Consider the following 20,880-nt stretch of genomic DNA (forward strand, 5'->3'; position numbering starts at 1 on the left):
GGTTAAGATACATGTGCCTGCTCAGATTCTTAGACTCAATCCTCTTGACTGTTCCTGAGGCCAGAAGTTAAAGGCCCGGACAGGCAGCCTTTGTTAATCACTCCCCAAAACTCTGAACAGAAGTCTGCCTGAAGGTCTCAGGGTTTCTAAATCTGTAGACGCCTTTAAACGACATCTTTAGACTCATCTTTTTAACATTGCTTTCTCCTGAAGTGTCTTTTTACCTAACAGCTGTGATTCGGATCCTTGTTTTTATCAGACATATTATTATTTATGTGAAGCACTTTCTGTGGCATCTTATGCATGAATTGTGCTTCATAGATAAAGTTTAGGATTATTATTATTATGATTATTAGTATAGGGCCATAGTCTTGTCACTCCTCCTTAATTTATCCTGCTAAAATGAGGAAAAACTCAAAGGTCTCAGAACTCAACTAAAAATGATCAAAGAAGGGACAAATACTGTAGTGAAGAGCACTGAATGAGCTGATAAAGACCTGATAAATTGTTGCTGAACAAGAAATAGTTCCAGCATGTAACTCACCCTAAAACAACAAGCTGTCATTTTTCCCTTTCTGTCTGTGTGACATGACATACAACATGTTGATAAGTGACTTATCGCCGTGCTGGTATGTGTATTTTATTACCTTTGGACCCAGCCAGGCTAACTGTTTCCACGTAATGACAGTCTTGATGCTAAGCTAACCACCTCCCACCCCGAGCTTCACTCTGAACACAAAGAGTGGCATCGATCTGTTCATGGAACTGTCAGAAAGAAAGAAAGTGAAAAAGTATTTCTCCCAAAATGTTGAGCTATTCCTGTGAGTGTGAAACAAAACACAGTTCAGTTCGAGCCCTCGTGGCTCTTTCTTCCAGCCTCCTTCTAACACGTACACACCAACTTTTCTCTCCTTTGCAAACCTGCTGTCTCTTTAATGAAGGCTGGGTTAGTGGCACCAGTTATTTCCAGCACCTCTCGGTGGGCCTATAAATAGAGCACACACACACATTTTCTTCTTCCTCACCTCTGTGTGAGGTGATCTGGTTTTGACGTCCAGGTGTTCTTTAGCTTTAGCTAATTTCATGCCTACATGGTTACCCAATAATGCTCTTCATGCAGGAGACACCCACTGATACATTGCTGCACACACACTTCACCAGCTCTCTCTATTTAACTGTCATCTGCAGATGAAAACAGAGGTTTACTGTCTTATTTGCACAAGTTTGGTCTTGCTTATCTCACACTTAGAAACTTGGTGCATGTTTCTACTTTATGTGACTATTAAAAATGTCTCTCCCTCCTCTCCCTCTCCCTCCTCTGTCCCTCTCTCTGCAGCATCAGACAACAGCCAGCGATTTCAGGAGACGTGTTTCGCCTTTGCATTAACGCCACAGCAAGTCCAGCAGATCAGCAGCTCAATGTAAGATGAGCACCGCTGTGTCAGTGCAGGACGCTCAACTGTTAATGAATAATTCATACGTGTACATGCTTCCTACAGATGTGTGCTGATAAACGTGTTTCTGTGCTCAAAGGGACATCTCGGGGACCAAATGTGACTTCTCAGTTCAAGTTCAGTTGCGGTTTTGCCTGTCGGAGACCAGCTGTCCTCAGGAAGACCATTTTCCACCCAATCTGTGTGTGAAAGTCAACGGGAAGCCATGCAACCTGCCGGTGAGGAGCTCTGCCTGAACCGCATGAACAACCAGCCATTTTTCCCTTTTTCCCCTCTAATATTCATGTCTTGTCATCCAGGGTTATCTTCCTCCAACCAAAAACGGTGTCGAGCCCAAGCGGCCCAGCCGGCCCATCAACATTACCTCACTGGTCAGATTGTCCACCACAGTCCCCAATACCATTGTGGTGTCGTGGACCGCGGAGATCGGAAGGGTAAGGACTGTCACAGTTTGTAACGTTCATGACATTCAGTCGTTCATCAAGTAAAATGACTAAACATTCGCTGATAAAAGCTCCTCAAATCTAAAGATTTTATAGCTTTTTACTGTTTCACACTTCCATTATCTCCAGTAGTTTTAAATTCGACCTTGAGACATCTCGCCTGCACTACTTGTGTGACTGAATAGAAATGAAAGAATTTCTGGCCACTGCAGTTCTTCCAGCCCCAAATCTTAAATGGTGGAGCAGTAAGACCGGATAAACTTAAGGGAAAGCTCAAAATGCAGGGAGAATTAACGCTAACCACTCAGTTGTTGACATTTTAGACCAAATTAATTGGTTTATTTGTTTATCTCATATGCTGATTTACACTGAGTTTGGTGGAGCTTGACGTTCTGCAGACAGGCAATAGAGGACAGTAAAGGAACCGTCTCACAACAGGGAGACATACCTGGCCTCAAATGTCAGCATGCAGCAGTTCTTCCCGGCTGAACATACATTTGTCTCAGAGCAGCAGGATCGACCTTGAGTTCAACCAGTCAAGGACATTTTCTGTAACTGGCCCAGAACTCTGATTCCGACCAGCAAAGAAGTGTCTCTTTGAGGGCTTTAAAGTATCGCTTTGCACATTATTACATCATTTTATGCCTTCATGTGTCCACAGAGTTACTCCATGGCCGTGTACTTGGTGAAGCAGCAGTCATCCACAGTGCTGTTACAGAGACTACGGGCAAAGGGCATCAGAAACCCAGACCACTCCAGAGCACTCAGTAAGGGCTGTCACACTGTTCTTTGAGAGATCACATATGTCGGATTGGTGTCAGGGCTGACATTGAGCTTATTAAGCTGATGACTGATCCACAGTCAGTACAATGTCATTACAAAATTCAGTGTTTCCACTTTGACTTCACAACTTTTTTTTGTTTTTAAGCACCACAAACAATCTCTGGCTTCATGTTATCCTACAAAAAAATGATCCAGTCAATGTTTTTCACACACTGTGAGAGCACTCATCAGGAATCAGTATCGGTAGACGCCCTGAGTTGAGGTGTCTTTACAGCCCTGAAGATAACTTATCTGTATGTTTATGTCCTCGTAAATCCAACTCCGATATGAGCTGTCCAAGATACAGTTTTATAAGGACAGTGTTGCACAATGTGCGTGTTATTGAATGTGATTTGTTGGCTGCAAAATTAAAGAAGCTTGTGGTGAAAAGAGGTTAAAGGAGTCTTTTGCTGCAAAGTTTCTTATCGTAGAAATAAATCAAACTTTCTGGTCATCTTGTGTGCAGCACAGACAGTCTGTTATAAGCTCTGCAGCCCTGCTTTAGTTGCTCGACACACATCCATTGTTCTTTCTGGATACAAATTTTCACCCAGTCACAGCAGCAGAATGTTCCCCATTCCAGATGAGGAGGCTGTTTTGTGAGTCACAAAATGTTATATATCTGTCTGTATATATGTATTTATACTGTACGGTAAGTGATATAAGAAGAGGCACTCGATCGGCCCCACACAGCTTGAGGAGCTCTTGAATACTTTTAGACAATGCTGCTTCATTCGTGACAATAACACCAGTTTTAGTCTGAAATGAGAAAGTGATTTGCATGAAGTCCCTCTGAGCGGTCCTAGCTCACTCGCCTGTGTGTGTTTCACTTGTCATCTGCAGTCAAAGAGAAGCTAACAGCAGACCCGGACAGCGAAATCGCCACGACCAGCCTTCGAGTGTCGCTGCTCTGCCCGGTAAACACACTCCCTGCTCCTCGTGAACTGAAGGCGGCGTTTAGAGACTCAGTCATGCAAAGACGTGTCCTTTCTGTTCTTTTTGTCTTGTCTTTGTATGTGTCTCAACACGCCTTGATGCCTTTAACTTGGAGTTGTGTTCGTAATCCACCTTTCAAATTGTCTTCTCAACCCTTATCTTGCACTTTTTCCATGTGGGTGTTGGCATATTTGTGATATTCATGCATCCCGTATACCCTCCGTCCCTGCTGTGTGTGTCCTCTTCATGCCCTGACTACGTCTGTGCAGCTGGGGAAGATGCGGCTGATGATCCCATGCCGGGCGCTGACATGCTCCCACCTGCAGTGCTTTGACGCCACACTCTACATCCAGATGAACGAGAAGAAGCCCACCTGGGTGTGTCCTGTCTGCGACAAGAAGGCCCCCTATGAACACCTCATCATCGACGGGTAAGTCATCCGTCCCCCGATCACCCCGTCCTGTCAGGACGTAGAAGTAGTGCAAAAGATGTTCAAACCAATCAGCAAACTTTTTACCTGAAAACAACTTGTCATTTTTAGATTTTAACAAACATGAATAATGTGTTAAAAGCTTTGAGGCTGCTGGTGGGTGTATTTTGAACAGACCCAGGCCTGCTGTTTCCAGTCTTTATGCTAAGCTAAAATAACCAGCTGCAGGCTGTGGCTTCATATTCACAGACATGACAGTGGTTTCAGTCTTATCATCTAACTCTTGGCAAGAAAGAAAATTTCCCAAAATATCAAACTGTTCCTTTAAACTTTGTTGAGCCGCGTCGTTCAACCCAAAAGAAATTCACCGTTCAGTGTGATAGTTTAGTCTTGATCTTGAACGTCACAGTTCAAGGCTCAAGGTCCACTTACTAGCTTTTTTCTGGAGTTTTCTGCTGCACTTTGCCATCTTCACACACTCTTGCATCTGTGTGGTCTCAGTACGTAGATCTTGACTTGAGTTTTTTGTTGTTTTTTGGTCAAAGTCAGCTGTTAAACAGTCTGTCTTTCACTTTTAACGCTGATTAAGAAAATCGTTTAAAAGCCTTTTTCACATAATGACACACCGCAGTAAATGCACATTTACTCCAGAGTGTCTCCACAGAGTTCAGATCGTCTTCTGAAAGGAAACACTGCACCTGTCTGTAACCGATACGCTGTGATTAATCTGCACTCATCTGAAAATCAAGACCTTCACAGAAGCGCTGACACAACCTGTTTAAATCTCATCATGTGGAGCCTTTTGAAGGATTGAAAATCTATGTTGAAGGTGTTTCTGAAAAGTTTGTAGCCTGCTCCTTTGGGGAAGAAAGCTCAAACTGTGGGTCACTCTCAAAATGTCTCAAACCAGCTTGTTCCTTTAAAGCCTGCAGGCGATGAGTATATGACATCCAAAGAGAGACGTTTTTATGGAGTATTCCTTTAAGTCACTGAAGAGTTGCACGTAGAGAGACCTTTACAGCCCAGTGTTGATGTTGGCCTGTTTAGACAAGATTTTTTGTGGAGGATCTTCTGCACGCAGCCTTCGTTTAGAAAATACCAATTTCTCGATGTGTTTGTGTACATTTTCTTGGACGGGTTTGTGTATGACGTGCATGTTTGCTCTCAGGCTTTTCGTGGAGATCCTCAACAGCTGCATGGACTGTGATGAGATCCAGTTCAAGGAGGATGGCAGCTGGGCCCCGATGAGGTCTAAGAAGGAAGTGCAAGAGGTCTCCTCTGCTTCCTATAACAACGGGCTGGATGGTGAGACATATCATGAGGGCTGAACGGGGGGTGGGTGGGGTAAGAAACAGAAAGGTTGCTTCTACATGAAGGCAGTACGGGAAGACTGGAAGTAATTAAATTAGGATTAAAGAGACGTGGTAAGAAGAGCGGGTGCATGCATCCTCTCCCCTCTTTGTTTATGCATTGTCAGTTCTAATTTGGAAAGGCATCAATCACAGTGGCGCTAAGTAAACTGCCTGTCTCCATAGTAACAAACATAGTGTATCTCACACGCGGGCAGAGGAAATGTGCATGTGTGCATTTCAGCATGCTCACAGTGTTCTGCAGTGCTTTGTTTTTCGGCTTTGCAGCTTCAGAAAATGATAAACGTGAGCACACGGACTAATATGTCACTGCTGCTGTCCAGGTTCGTGTCGGACGTCCGCCGGCACAGACCAGCGGAGCTCCTCGTCATCCAGCCACGGCGGCAGCGACGGCAGCAACAGCAAGAAGGTGGAGGTGATCGACTTGACACTGGACAGCTCCTCAGACGACGAAGGACAGGACTCGCCGCCTCCGCCGCCGCCCCCGCTGCCTCCTCCACCCAAAAGAGCGTGTCCCTCCATGTCCCCGACCTCGCCGCCCGTCATCAACAAAGGGTCAGACGCACGCTCGACACCGTGCATTCATCTCCACACGCAGTTTGTATTTCAGTAAATGTGGGAATGAGGCTCATTTTTGCTGCTCACATGGGTAGTTATGTATCAAGATGTTGAATAATTCAGAAGTTTTTTCACATGAACTCACAAGTATCTTGTATAAACCTCCCCCGATCAGGATGGATTGTTTAACTTTCAGCTAACAAACACACCTTATAGAGGACAAGTAGATTTCATTTGTCCTTTATTTTTCCAATGTTACGGCTCACGGTGCTCTTCTGTATGTTTGATCAGCATGAAACTGTCCAGGGCACATCATAAGTCCAAAATATGAACAGCTACATTAGAAAATATCCGGTTCATTGATCTGAAAAAAGCAGAAGGTCCAGGCTGGTGCGCTTGAAAAGTTCAGTACGACTCCCAAAGTGCATTTCAGCCAGAGACATCCGATCACCTGTGACGTGTGCTGCTGTCGGCTGTCAGGAGCTAAAGATGCTGTAGTAATATTAGGTCTAGTTAAGTTGGAGTCAGGGACCATGGTGCCACATTTTTTCAACAACAGACGTGTTCTGTGTTTCTGCGTTAAACAGCACTGTGGATACTGTCCAAATAAACACTGAAATGGGAACGCAGAGTGCAGAGAAACAGTTCTAGAACCGGCAGCCTCGCCCACTTGGAAGCTCTTCCCAAGATCTGAATCCAGGCGCTCTGAAACTTTAGCAGCTTAATTTTCTGTCAAATTAAAATTTGAAACTGCTGCTGCGTTATTTGACTTTAATGAATCCTGTGTTATCGTTGAGAGGTTTGTGTTTCAAGGTCAGCGGAGGAGACGGCACACCCTGTGACTTACCCGATGAATATGACATGAAATCAGAGCCTAATTATAAATTAACTGGCCTCTTTTACTTCTCCGTCTCTCAACCTCCTCCTCTGTATCTGCCTTCAGAGTGTTGAACCTGCACCACCAGGCCTCTCCTGTGAGTCGCACTCCCAGCATGCCAGCCGTGGACACCAGCTACATCCCTCCTGTCCCCCCACTCATCCAGGACTATAGACCCTACTACCACACCCCCAACGACCTGTCAGGTAATGACACACACACACAAACAACAGATTAGAAGTGACACGACATTCAAACTCGTAATATGTGTATTAAGCATAGTTGCATTTCATCTTTTATTCTCGTGGTATGCAGCCGAGCGTTATTCAAACTCTCCTATCTTTATTTTAAATTCTACTGAACATATAAAATACTGTGTGTCAGGCAGAATTTCTTTCTTTCGAAAAGATATTTATAAAACAATGACATTTTTATTCACTGTAATTATGTAGCCATAAAAAAAAGCATTACAGTGGCGCCATAAAGCGGATAAATAAAAGGTGATATAGTCCTACAATGTGGAAAAGGCCTCTGGGGGAAGTTTAAAGATGCAGGAAGCGATTCTGGACAAAGACAGTTGATTGTTGAGTCTCATTCCAGGTCGTTCAATACCGACGTTTGACCCGAACGGTGACCCGAAGTGTCGATACGTGACGACCTGGAATACGACTTACTGCACCTTTAATGTGAAAACAGAAAGTTTAAGAGGTCTTACAACGCCAGTTAATTTTTATTCTCGTTTAGTTTTTTTTTTTTTTTTCTTAAAGCTCTAATTCTGCTTTTTATTCTAAAATGTATCTGGCTGAGAATCCCATTAGGCTTTTCCAGCAGTATAACATACATATGTGTTTGCGTCTGGGATGCAGATTTTTGCTGATATTCACCACTGACTCTGCCTGTACTTCATTTCCAGAGTTGAACTTCTTCTCTTTGTTTCAAGGCGACAATCATCAGGTACGTACAGCAATGGGTCCCATTATGTTTAGATGCTGAATTCATCAGCTGAAGCGCTTTTCTTTTCAGAGCCGTGGTCCAATTTAAGACAATATGAGGGCTCTGTCTACAAAACTGCTTGTGCTTCCCAAAAAACAAAGCAAAATCCCTGCACTGACTGTTCCTCCACAACAGACGTCCCCTCCGCAGAACAGAGATGAAAGCTCCGTCAAACATTTTAAAAAACGCATTTGAAACCTGATAACTGGTGGAATTGCCTGTAAAATGTCACAAAGGCTGCTTGTACACGGTGTACCTGTTTCAGTGTCTGCTAGCGAGCGCTAAAGGTCATCCTTCCTGTCTGTTTCTGTCTTTACGAGCTATTTAAAGGAGACGTGAGCGCGAGACATTTGTCATACGGTGGTTGTCGCCCCACAGTTTTGTGGTGGTTTGAATTCTCTGAGGCAGTCAAACATGAATACAGATACATCTCTTTATCGGAAATAAAGAGATGTATCTGTATTCATGCTTGATATCCTCATCTTCCGCTCTGCTCTGTTTGGGTTCTTTTATTTCAAGCTAACATTTCAAATGTTTGGTTCTCCCAAATCACAATAGAGGAACGTTCGCACTGACCTTGAATGTTGCAGGATTGCATTTTCTAGCTGTAAGATACTTTTGGTTTGGAGATTTCTGCTGAGGCTGAGTGGAATTTCATGTGTGGTTCACACAGTATTGAAAAATTGCATTTAAAAAATTCAACAGCGGCTTCATTTCCAGAATCAACACCCCCGGTGCTCGTTAAGTCCACAGACCTCACCGTGGACGGTTTTCATTGGAACTACTTTCTCCTGAAGAAAGAGCCTCTGTGAAGACTGAAGGCGGCGTTTTCTCGGCGTTGACTTGTGCAGAGATGCTGCTGTTGAATTTTTTAAATGTAATTTTCTAATGCCATAAGCAGAGCACTGCAAGAGTGGAGGCAGAAATCAAAGCAAATAAAACAAAAACTGACTGCACAGCTGGAAACCACAGGAGATTAGAAGTGTGTATTTTTGGGTTTGATCCCATTGATATGGAATGACGTGACTCAGTGTCTGCGTCAGTGAGTGTGAAATACAATAGTCATCAATACACACGAGCAAGAAGAGCAAGTTCAGTTAGATAGATTAAAGGGACAGTTCACCCCAAAATGAAACACACATTTGTTTCCTCTCACCTCAAGCGCTTTTTATCCATCTAGATGGTTTTGGTGTGACTTCTGGAGATATCGGCTGTAGAGACGTCCGACTTCTCTTAAATATAATGCAGCTGGATGCTGCTCAGCTTGTGTGCAAAAAAAAATAAAATTCTTCACATAGCCTCAGTTTTATCCAGTAACTCAGCCATGAGGGCAGGTTTATTTATTCAGTCGTAGCACTTGGTTTGATGTGATGAATAATTCTGACACTTTTCATGTCGGGCCATCATGTGTGGGGACGGTAGATTGTTTCAGTTTATTAGTGAGCTGAGGAGATTCTTATTAACTGTGCCACTATCAGAGTAAGCTTTTAAATCTTCATTAATGTTGTATTGTTTAGGAAACAGTGTGTGATGTAAGAGTCCCGCTTACTTCTCCCACACTCAGGAGCTTCTGTCAGTGCTAAAGGTCTCTGATGTCAGGAGTTTCTCCTAACTGGGAGAACCAGTCAGGAGCGTCTTCTGCTGTGAGGATGTTTTGTGAATACGACCACAGGTGACTTGAAGAGCCTCTTTAATGTGCCCTCACACCTGCTAACACTCCCTGTCGTCTTGTGCTTCTCCCACGGTTCAGCATTACAACATGGTAATGGCAGCAGCGGCCGCCGCTTCCGCCTCAGACGACCACGAGCTGCTCCTCAACCGCTTCCTGCCCTACAGCACCACCTCCTCCTCTTCCTCCCAGCTGTTCCTCGACCAATCGGGAGCCTCCTCGGCCAGTTCGCTGACCGTGCCGACCAACGGGGCGAGCAACTCGGGCAGCACCAGCAGCCTGGTGTCGTCCAGCAGCCTCCGTGACACTCACTCCACGCACTCATCCTCGCACTCGGGCTCACACTCCTCTCTCGCACACCCCGGGGTGGTGGCCAGCCGCAGCAGCACTGAAGCAGCGGTGGCAGCTATTTACGGCGGGATACCTGACGTTATATCGTTGGACTGACTCGAGAAGAGTCGAGAGTACACTTTGGGTCCAGCTACGATCCAGTAACAAACTTTTTGGCCGCAAGGTTTAAGTTTTGATCCAGAAACTAGATCGGCCCCAAGTCATCAAACTCAGACGTTTGTTGAGTCATAAAAACAGGACTGCCTCGAGAAGAGCACTAATATTATGACGGTTCCCTTCACTAGACTGACCTGAGGACAGTACTGAGTCATCACTTAAAGGGGGTCAGCTGTGGACATTGTGTTGGTAGACTGACTTCAGATGAGAAACCTGTCCAGCATGTGAACCCACGTTACCTGCTAAACTGGTACCAACCGGCACAAACAGCAAAGACGCTACCTGAGCAAAAACACAAAGGAGGAAAGCTCTTTTTTACAAAAGCGAGGAGTGGCACCGTGTACAGAGAACAAAATATATTTTCCTCTTTTACTTTTGTATGTTAAATCGGGACATTTTCAGTCTAGTGAGCTGCTTCAGTCGCTGTTTTTAATTGGAGGACTGGAGGTTCTTTGGGTTTTTTTTCCTCACAAAAGCTTATACATATGCCTGTTGCTATGTGGTTATCTTTTTCTTCTCTTTTAGCTCTATCCTGCTTAAATTTTTCCATTTGCATTTCCTCAATATAAGCTTCAATTCTCTCCCTTTTTATCTCTCTCTTGCTCGAGCTCATTTTTAAACTCATGGTGTATAATTTCTCTGTCCAATGACAAGAATGAACTTTTCAGACAGACACTGAATTTACAGTTTATTCATGTACTAATAATTTTATTATGCTTTTAAGTTATGTATGATATTTAAACAGTTCATATATATATATATATATATATATATATATATGCATTCCCTTTGACCTTTGACCTTCAGGTTAATGCTGTGGGGAGTGTGTGTAGGTGGAAATTAGCCATTTCTGGTTTTTCAGTTTCACTCCTTGATTTGACTCCTTACAAAGACTCTGCCGGCACACAGCATTTAAAAATGGAGACTTTTAGACTATTTATACTTGCCAATTTAGAGTTCTGAGCTGGAAGAGTTTCTTTTGTTTTTATTTTTGCGCAATGCCAAAAATAACCTGGTACCTGGTATGAAAATTACCACAGTAATCAGAGTGCAGTTGAATCTGTGTGCCACAGTGTTTTCAGTCAAGTGTCCACTTATTCGGTTTCAGCTGGCGGTTAGTCAGACACTCAAACTCTGTCCTTTTGTCTCCTGTCTTCTCAGTTTCATCGTTTTGTGCTTGACCGTTTGAGAAGGAATTACAGTGAAAGTCAAGCTGTTGCAGCAGGGTCGATCCTTTTAAAGAGACAGGCGTCCGCGACATGTGACCAAACTAGTGCCTGTTTGTGTGCATGCTTCACGGCGTGTTCGGGGCGGAGTTTCCAAACTCGAAAGAGTGTCTTAAATGGTCACACGTCAACCTCTGTCCCATCTCTGTGGAAGACTTGACTTGCGACTGAAATGTCTGGTGGTCCAGGCTTGTCCTTGGAGTTAATCTTTGGGAGACCGCTTGTGGAGAAGCACAGAAGAGTGAAAGCAGACAGTTTAGTGCCACAGTGAATGACAAAGGTCTCAACATGCCAACTTAGACTGGGCACAAAGCCAGGTTTAAAAATACATGACCTGTCTGCAACTTAAAAACCGTACGAGCTGGTCGGCGGACCATGTGGAAGCGTCACGAGGCCGAGGTTTCGGAATACCTCGCTGTTGTCGCCGTTCAGCTGAGGTTCGCTCATGAATGTATTGTACAATTAGAATAGTGCACACACTCTTGGTCTTCTCTTGCATCTGGTCACATTACCAGTGGCAGAGCCCTCCTGCCCAGTCAGCCCATCCCTCCCACAGCCTGAGTGTCCTTGAAACTTTCCCAGAGTCGCCTCTTATCAGTCTCCCCTCAATGTTCCCCTTCCAGACGTCCGCTCACTTCAAAGCCTCATTATCCCACCACCATGAGATAATCACTTCTGACAGCAAACCCCATCACCTGACATCCCCTGTCCTGTCCTTCAGCAACTAACTAGGAGGCGTAGACAGCCTAAAATGACCCCCACCCCTCCTTCTCGCCCTTGCTCTGTCTTGGCATCTTTAACTTTATTCCCTGTCCTTCTCATGGGAACCAACCCCAGCTCTCAAACTGACCGCCGGAACAAATCTTGTGTATTTCCTGTGTTGTGCAGTATTTTATTTATTTTGTATTCTTATTTCTATATATTATATTTTTACAAATTGTTTGATGTCCACGGGTGAGTGTCTGAGAGTCACTGTCACTCGGGAGCTGTTGTGATTTTATTTAATATGCATTTTATTTTTCTTTCTATTCTATTATTTCTCGAAACGGTACCATTTAGTTATTCATCATGGAAATACCTGTGTGTATTTTCTTGGGAGCTGACACACACTTTTAACAAGGGCACAAAGCACATGCTTAATTAATGCATGCACGACTCATGATGATTTAATGTACGAGTTGGTTCAGGATGTGCTATGAATTCGTGATGATGATGCTTGGTTAGCGCTTAATGGATCATCAATAACTGATGAGCTCAGTTACTTTATACATGAGTTTGTGTGCCACCAATTAGCTGGAATCCAGTTGCAGAGAAAAATGGCCGTGCTAATTCTTGTAGAAGTATGAAATTTGATCGAACTGGTGGTCGGATACAAACTTTGACCCAAAGGTCAACAGAAATAACCTCAAGTAAAGTTGGCAGATCACAGTCAGATTCCTGGCTCAGCACGCTCAGTTTTTAGCCACGTTAGCAGCACGGTCAGTCAGACATATTACCATGAATTTTTGTGCAAACATTCATGGTATCCAGAGGATGAATGATGATGAGGTCAGTTATAATTAGCAGATGTTAGCATGCTGACGTGCTAAACTAAGATGAGGAGCGTCATATCTGTTTAACACCTGCATGTTAGCATCCTGAAGTTAGCATTGAGCTCAAAGTTTGAGTCAAAGCACAGCCTCACAAAGCCGTTAGCTTAGCTGTAGTTGAGTTTTTTCTCACTTCATTACAGTGTAAACAGTTGGCACATACTTCAATATTCACCCCGTTTTTCCAACCAGCACCTATGATTTTAGTTTTAGTGCACCATTCTCTCTCCTGCTACACTTAGCTTCTCCCAACAGCATGAAAAGTATGTAAACAAAATTAAAAAAAGACTCCCTCTCTAGCGTGTAAATGTGACATGAGGACCACTGGGTCGCTCAGCAACATGCAGATGTTTGCATCTGTCTATGAGTTCCATAAGAACAGCTTCATAGGCTGAAAAATGCCTTTTCTATTCTCCCTGTCCAAAGAAAAACATGCATCCAAATTTGGCGATTTAGATTTTTCTGGATCCCTTTGTGAGTGCAGAAAAATATCCCACTTCTTAAACTAAATAAACCACTTAAAAAGCCACCGGATTAGCTAAAAATACTTGGTCACAGGCGTGTTTTTCTTGGCTGGTGAAAAGCAGACGTTTTGGAGATGCATGATTTTAACAGAACGGCGACGATGCGCAGCTGGAGTCCAGCTAATCTGGTGTGACGTGAATTAATGTACAAAGTAAGTGATGAACCGTAAATGTTAACGGATCACAAAAACCCACAGTTACACGATTACACGATTGTGAGCAACAAACGGCAACTGGTGACACGTCATGGCTCGTGTATCAAACATTAGTTAAGTGTGTTTGTGCCTTTGATATAAAGTGTCACACTGACTGTCTGTACTGATGAAGATGATGATCCTTTAGTTTCCATCGTGTTAGTCTGAATATTAATCACCAGTATTTGAATACTTGATTAGGTGGTCACAGTTAATGAATGCATTTGATCACGATTTAATTTATTTGAACGACTTCTTCTGTCCTCACGCTTGTCATGAGACGGTGCAGCAGATTACGATCACGCACATGAAGTGAGAGAGCAGACCACGTTGAATGTGTTTCTGTTGAAGTGCTCTACACACTGGGGGGGTCTGGATGGGATGCCCAAAAAGTCAGATTCCCCTCTCCTCCAGCTTGTTTCATAATGTTAAGTGTCCACAGCTCCACCCTGTGGTTCACAGCTGTAAGTTCCCTGAGGGAGAAGCAGTTACTGTTCAGCTGTTTTCTTTCATTCATTCTAACAAATTGGCTTTTCTTTTATTCTTTTTATGTTCTTTTGTTGGAAAATGTCAGATTGCATGCAGGGATGGAGAAGCACAGGACCGTTTCCATCTCAATCCCCCTCCGGTTTCAGCCACACACTGGTGTGAACACGTGTGTAGTGTATTTACAGCATTTTTGCAGCAGTTTATGCGTTTGCTGGTTTGAACTTTGTGTGGAAGCTCGGCCAAAAACCAGCGTCTGCACAGAATAAAGTGAACAAAATACGGCCACTATTATCAGTAGTTACTCTTAACTTCAAAATCTCCACAGGCAACCTTGACAAAGCAGCTCAATTCTTTGGTTGTCATGATGTCTCAGCCTCAGACAAAAGGGAAAAGTTAACAATGTGTATATTATGTCTGTGTGGAAACCTGAAAACTGAAAGTTCATATCCAAACGTGGGTGTTTGATGTCCGTTTGTATGCTTTTTGTGTGTCAGTTCAGAGCGAGAGAATAAATTAATTTATATATTTTTTAGAAAATGAAAGCTGTACTATTGTTAAAAAAAAGGACTGTGGCCAATAAAGAGTCTTACACAACTGAAATAATCTCAAAGTCAGACTTGAGTCGACATCTGCACTCACTGCCTTAAAACATTCACAGGTTCTGTTTCACGGCTCCAATCCGAGAAAAATCATAAAAAGGCTTTTCAAGGAGGGCGAGGAGAAGACAGTGTACAGTAGACCCTTGTCAGTTTGTACAAATATACTAAGTGGGGGAAAAAAAAATATTTATTACCTGCATTGGAAGAAATTGTTTACTTATTGAATGTTACCTGTTTATGTAGAAAAGTTTAGATGTAATAAAATGCATTCTGTTATCCCTGTGTGTTTTCACTTATTTTAGAGGGTCTCCTCTGGAGGGGCATTATACCAGCCTGTTACACTTAGTCTGAGCACTGGGCGGCAGCAGAGAGAGACGTTTGATCAACTCATCCATTGCTGTGATGGCACAAAACCAATTACGCACCCTTTGTCAATTTAAAACCGGTGCCTTCCTGGCTGTTACCCAAGCTTTGCTTAACATGTGTAACTGGAATTATTAATTCGGTGTTTACTTTCGCTGTTAAATGTGATGGGGAAGCGTCACGGTCCGAGGAGCCTCCTTTACGCACAAGACTGATTTCAAGCGTCAACGCGAGAATTGGCCAACAAGCATCTCAGCCTCGCCATCCCTTTCATACTGTCAGAGCAGTGGTGATGGGTGATCGTGCGTCTTGGGCAAGAGAGGAGGGGAGACGACAGGAGGGTGGGTGGATTCAGACGGAGGAGTTGGTTTGGTTGGTTTATCATGTCCTTATCACCAGTGTAGCACTCCAGGATCCAACTGTTTGGGCATGTTATCGATCTTAAATATAGACTCACTGAGGAGGTTGTCTTGAAGCTGCTGAAATTATGAATGAAGAAAATGAAAGCGTTTGTTTGAACAGGTCACTGACAGAGATGGGCAGCTTCAGCAACCTGGAAGACATCGACGTGACAGCTGACGGGAGCCCGATTCTGAGATTCTTCATCTGCCTTATTTATTCTGTGGTCTGCGCTGCGGGTCTGATGGGCAACCTGTTGGTCCTCTTCTTCATCAGGGTCAAGCATGAGAGGAAGAAGTCCAGAGTTAACTTCTTCGTGCTCAACTTGGCAGTGACGGACCTTCAGTTCGTGCTCACTCTGCCCTTCTGGGCCGTGGACACCGCGCTGGACTTCAGCTGGCCGTTTGGAGACGCCATGTGCAAAATCATCCTGTCGGTCACCGTGATGAACATGTACGCCAGCGTGTTTTTCCTCACCGCCATGAGTGTGACCCGCTACTGGTCTGTGGCCTCGGCTCTGAAGAACAGAACCCCGCAGAAGTCCTGTTCCACCAAATGGATCTGCGCAATGATTTGGACACTGGCGACTCTGGCGACTGCGCCGACGTCGATTTTCTCAACTGTGAGCTACGTAACCGGAGAAAAACTATGTTTGCTGAGGTTTCCTGGTGGACAGTACTGGTTGGCAGTTTATCACATACAGAAAATACTTGTAGGTTTCGTATTGCCCATGTCTATCGTGTCCATCAGCTACATCATGCTGCTGCGTTTCATCCGCAATCGGAGTATGAAAACAAGCAACCCCAAACGGAGATCCCAAGTCACAAAATCTATCACCATCGTCGTGTTGTCCTTCTTCCTGTGCTGGATGCCAAACCAGGCCATCACCTTGTGGAGTGTGCTGGTCAAACTCAACGCTGCTAACTGGGACAAAGCGTACTACATAGTGCACACATACGTGTTCCCACTGACCGTCTGTCTGGCGCACACCAACAGCTGCCTGAACCCGATTATCTACTGCCTCATGAGGAAGGAGTTCAGAAATAAACTAAGAGATCTGATACGCAGAGGATAGTGGTTTTGGAGCTTTGGGGACGATCAGCGGAGGGCGAAACGTGTGGACAAGCAGTCACCAAGACGCACCGGGTGCGCACGGCAAAGCAGGCACGTAGTGAGAGAGGAGACCTGTTAGAAAGCACAATGAGGACATGCAACATATGTCAAGACTACTTACTCGATTCTGCTTTTAGAAAATGTGATTTTCAGTAGCGCACCTTGTCTGTAAACGCTTGCGTAGTGTGGCTCATTTCTCTACAGTACAGAAACCGCTGTAACTAGGCCAGTATGCGTACACGAATCGCTCATTTTGTGCAAAGATATTACGCTTATGACCACTGTGGCTTTGTTCGTTAAATAACCATTAGAAGTGACGTTTCTCTAGCTTACAGTCCAAGTGACTGCGTGCGTAATTGCGCATGACAGTCAACCACGCATTAGTGTGCTCGTGTTACAGATGCACAGGTGGAGCTGCGCGCCTCTGTGAATGTCTTGCCTAATAATGTAAACAGTGCGCGGTAAGTGTGTTTAAAAGACAATCAACATGACCTCAGGTCCTGGTTTTAAGACATGAATAAGTTATTGACTACAACGTGCCGAAATCAAGAGTCTGGGCGCAAATTACAAGAAAATTCATGAAATGTGATTGATGTAAATACGAAAAAACTGTATCCATTAAGTGTGATAATAAAGATTTACTCAAGCTGTCACATGAGTTAGTTTTCCTCAAAATGAATAACTGATTTGAGGTGGTGAAAACCTCTGATGAGCAAGTGATGGGAGGTTGAGTTATGAATGAGTGATGTGAGGAGCAGTGAATGTTAGGAAGGAAGTGTCTGCCTGCTGCAGGTGTCACGGACCTCCACGTGGAGACCAACGAGCTCAACAACCATCTGCACGCGAAACGGGCGGATGAAATAGACTTGAAAATGGATTTTCATATTCAACACGGAGCGCTGCGCAGTATCACTCATCAGAAAAAAAAATGACTTAATGCACGAGCCACGTGCACAAAGGCGTTACTGACAGGTGTGCGAGCTGCAGCGCACGTGCGCACACGCATCTAGGCGTCATGTGAACACATCCATATCAGCAATTAGACTATTTTTGTCTTATGGGATGGGCACTGGCCGCGGGTGTGGATTGGATTTATTAAGTTAATTTATTAAAAGCATTGCATTAAAAAGTGAACTGTGAACCTTCACGACACTCACCTGTAGTTGTTTTTTGCTCCATCATATTTATTTATCTGGCAGCTAATTACTTTTCAGATTAAGGTTTGACATTTTAAAAGCCCTTAAATACAAAAACCAACTTCTACCCTAAAAAGCAGATGGGGCCTTTGTCATATGTCAGATGTCTTTGAGCTGTTAGCAGTTCAGATATTTTTCCCCCTTTAAAGCTTTCAGGTGTTATTTATTTATTTATTATAACAGTTTGTGGTCCAACACGGTAGAATTATCTAATATTTCACCAATCAAAGATGAGAGAAAAGTCAACAAAGTTGCTATTGAAGATAAATGTACATTTTGAGCCAGAATCGGCTCTTCACCTGTTTTATGACCTCATCAGGTGAGGTTAGGACAGATATGGAGGATTTGCTGTGTGAGTACTTTTACTGATACTGGAGTACTTTAAGATTGTTGTCTTGGTACACTCACTGAAGTAAAGGATCTGATGCACTGGTTGCAGGGCTGGACAATGCGTGGATTCAGCTGTTGTCCACACCTTGACGTAATAAAGGACTCTCAGGACAGTGAATTTGTGCCTCTGCTCACCGTGAGCAGAGCAGAGCAGTCAAAGTGAGATGAAAACAAGGATCGAGACCATTACTGTAACAGCTCCAATCAACCTCAGTCATTCCCACCAGTTCTCTGGACATATAAATAGAACTGCTCTTGCATGGCACATTGTGAGTGTTTATTTCCATTATGCTCTCCAATTGAATTGCACTGTTATGGCTGTAATAAACCTGAACCATGAAAAAAACAAATGGTACATGACCAAAGAAAAAACAAGAAGAACTCTTAGTCATGCCAACAGTGTTAAAACATTTCCTGTTTGTTCTTTTATTAATTTATGAAAACTTGTTCGCTGTCATTCATTTGTTATTGTTGAGATAAGACTGCGCGGCCATTAGCTAAATTGGACAATAGTCAACAAAAAAATTCAAAGCCTTTCAAACCCATGATTATGCTCTATATTGTGAAGCAATTACTGCATTACATGTTAAAGTCCTGCATTTAAAATAGCTTTCAGTATAAACAGCGCTTTGCTTACAGGACCATGCTTTGCATTTTCTGAATGTGTTCCTTTTTGTTATTGTTGGCGTGTTTGTGATATTTCAGCCGGTTCTGTTAAGGAGGAATTATGTTTATTTTGGAGAGCTGTCTCCTCACTGAAACACGACACTTTCCATCTCTGTCAGCGTGAATGAGTCAGCCTTTGTGCATGTGGCTCATCAAGCTGCTGCCTGTCGCTGTGCACCTCAGCAACTTAATGATGAAGACGATGATCCTGTGACACTGAACCCGTCATCCAGTGAGTTTTGCACAGATGTTGAAGAAGTTGATTTCAATTAGACTTTGAATTTTGTTCAACTGAATCTGAATGTGACATTAACTCTGTGTCTCAATTTAAGTTAAATGTGCTGTCTTAGTAGAATTTAACTTAGGCATCTGCCTATTGTTTATTTGATTGACACTTTACTAAATAATATAAACTTATATGATGATTGTTTTCACAATGCTGCTCCATGGATCAAGCTGCTGTAAAATGTCGGTAGGTACAATGCAAAAATTCACTTAATCTATAGATAATGTTATTTACTGTGTTGTCAAAAACAGTCTTGAAGAAGGCAAAAAAAAATTACTAATATAGATGCAGTAAAACACTTCTGCAGGTTTTTGGGGGCAAACTCTAAGTATGTCACTAGCAAAGGGTCACAGCTTTCTCAGATGCTTTATTTGACTGATGTACCAGTTCAATGCCTTGAAGATATTTCTTCTGCTTCCCTTAAGCCTTTTTGGCATTGTTTAAAGATGCTTTCTCATGCAGACCCTCATCAATAATCTGGATAATTCTGGATAATACAGGGTAATTCCACAAAATGTCTATTTTCCATTTTAACTTAGCCTCCCCAGGAACATGTAAGCATGATTTGAAGGGTTGAAAAGATGTTTTGTGGTCTTGGAAGGCTAATTCATTCGGACGCTGTCTGTGGGGACGTTAGTGGACAGTTGCAGCCTGTAGGGACTTACTGGGTTTTTCAGTGTCTTGCACAAATAGAGCCCATCACTGAGACTGAACCTATTAATGCAGCAGTCTTCATTCTGACTACACATCTTTGTATTGCAAGTCATCCCTGCTTATCTTTACTTCAGTTGTCCAAAAATGGCCAAACATGGGAAAAAATAGAAATGACACAAGCACTTGGATCAGGAGTTGTCACTCTATAGATTCTCAAGCCCCGGCTTGAGACAACATGTGGTATCTACTGTGCTGACCTGCAGATGAGCTAACGTGAGAAAAACGGATGAACGATCATTATGATTGACACAAAAGAAAGACATGATCAAATTCACATGATGTGAATGTGGCAACTCACTAAGTTCAGAGTTCATGAGAAATTTGAGTACTAAAAAAAACAAGGCTGAGAAACGCTGTAGTGATTCCACAAAAATGTCATCTTTTTCCAGTCTGTCGCCCAGCAATCTTAGCCAAGTTTACTAAAGTTGAAATGTTATTGTGAACTTTAGAAACCTTTGGAAGTAGGTGATCTTATGCTCACACTTCACTTCATTTTGAAACCACTTTTGTTTTTGCCAAGACATATTAAGGATCATGATTCATGCTTGGAAAGGTTTCTCAAACCAGTGGTGTTGCTAATTCGTTGCCATTACTAAGAACTGAAGCGGATACAGCACCGCTGAGTGGGAGTCGAATCTAAGGCTATTAAAAAGTATGTTAGGTCAGGACAGGAGAACGCTGTCACCTGTGTGAGGGCTCAGTAGATTTATAATGGAACAGCCTGATACTCCTGCAGGGTCTAATGAAAGAGCAAAACATCATTTAACGTTGAGTACTGAGCTTCCACAGGAATGCTCTCCCAACTTTTTTGCACATTTTACCAGAATTTGTCTAGTGGACTTGTCAAAATCAGACTGAAGTTAGCATGCTAACAGTTAGCCAATCCTGTCTCATAATACCACTTTACAACACTTTGTAGTGCCCAGTCTGCCCTCAGTCCAAAGTGGCCAATTCTTATAATTGCACAATTAAACAAATTTAGAAAGTGATAATATTGCAATGCTGCACGTCTGTAAGCTTGTTATGGATGTCTCACAGCATATGTACATACACACACACACACACACACACAC

General features: G+C 43.2%; 2 protein-coding genes across 2 annotated transcripts in view; both read left to right on the plus strand.

Annotated features, from left to right (window-relative positions):
* Window positions 1–14,957, plus strand: part of LOC143321710 (E3 SUMO-protein ligase PIAS1-like) — a 52,466-nt gene extending 37,509 nt beyond the window's left edge. The window contains exons 3-13 of the mRNA XM_076732274.1: window positions 1,337–1,421; window positions 1,534–1,672; window positions 1,754–1,888; window positions 2,559–2,664; window positions 3,563–3,636; window positions 3,925–4,085; window positions 5,254–5,390; window positions 5,779–6,010; window positions 6,957–7,096; window positions 7,804–7,844; window positions 9,634–14,957. Of these exons, the coding sequence (XP_076588389.1) occupies window positions 1,337–1,421; window positions 1,534–1,672; window positions 1,754–1,888; window positions 2,559–2,664; window positions 3,563–3,636; window positions 3,925–4,085; window positions 5,254–5,390; window positions 5,779–6,010; window positions 6,957–7,096; window positions 7,804–7,844; window positions 9,634–9,999 (1,616 nt within the window). The 3' untranslated portion in view covers window positions 10,000–14,957. The remainder of the gene's footprint in view (window positions 1–1,336; window positions 1,422–1,533; window positions 1,673–1,753; window positions 1,889–2,558; window positions 2,665–3,562; window positions 3,637–3,924; window positions 4,086–5,253; window positions 5,391–5,778; window positions 6,011–6,956; window positions 7,097–7,803; window positions 7,845–9,633) is intronic.
* Window positions 14,958–15,415: 458 nt separating this feature from the next.
* Window positions 15,416–17,200, plus strand: LOC143321726 (relaxin-3 receptor 1-like). Its single transcript, XM_076732299.1, has one exon. It carries the CDS (start codon window positions 15,531–15,533, stop codon window positions 16,515–16,517), a length of 987 nt encoding a protein of 328 aa, XP_076588414.1. The 5' UTR covers window positions 15,416–15,530; the 3' UTR covers window positions 16,518–17,200.
* The last annotated feature ends 3,680 nt before the right edge of the window (window positions 17,201–20,880 follow it).

The sequence above is a fragment of the Chaetodon auriga genome, chromosome 1, assembly GCF_051107435.1.
Source record: "Chaetodon auriga isolate fChaAug3 chromosome 1, fChaAug3.hap1, whole genome shotgun sequence".
Classification (NCBI taxonomy): Eukaryota; Metazoa; Chordata; class Actinopteri; order Chaetodontiformes; family Chaetodontidae; genus Chaetodon; species Chaetodon auriga.

Bases quoted from the DNA above. Each gene is read 5' to 3' on its own strand.
- LOC143321726 (XM_076732299.1), top strand. From the start codon at position 15,531: ATGAATGAAGAAAATGAAAGCGTTTGTTTGAACAGGTCACTGACAGAG.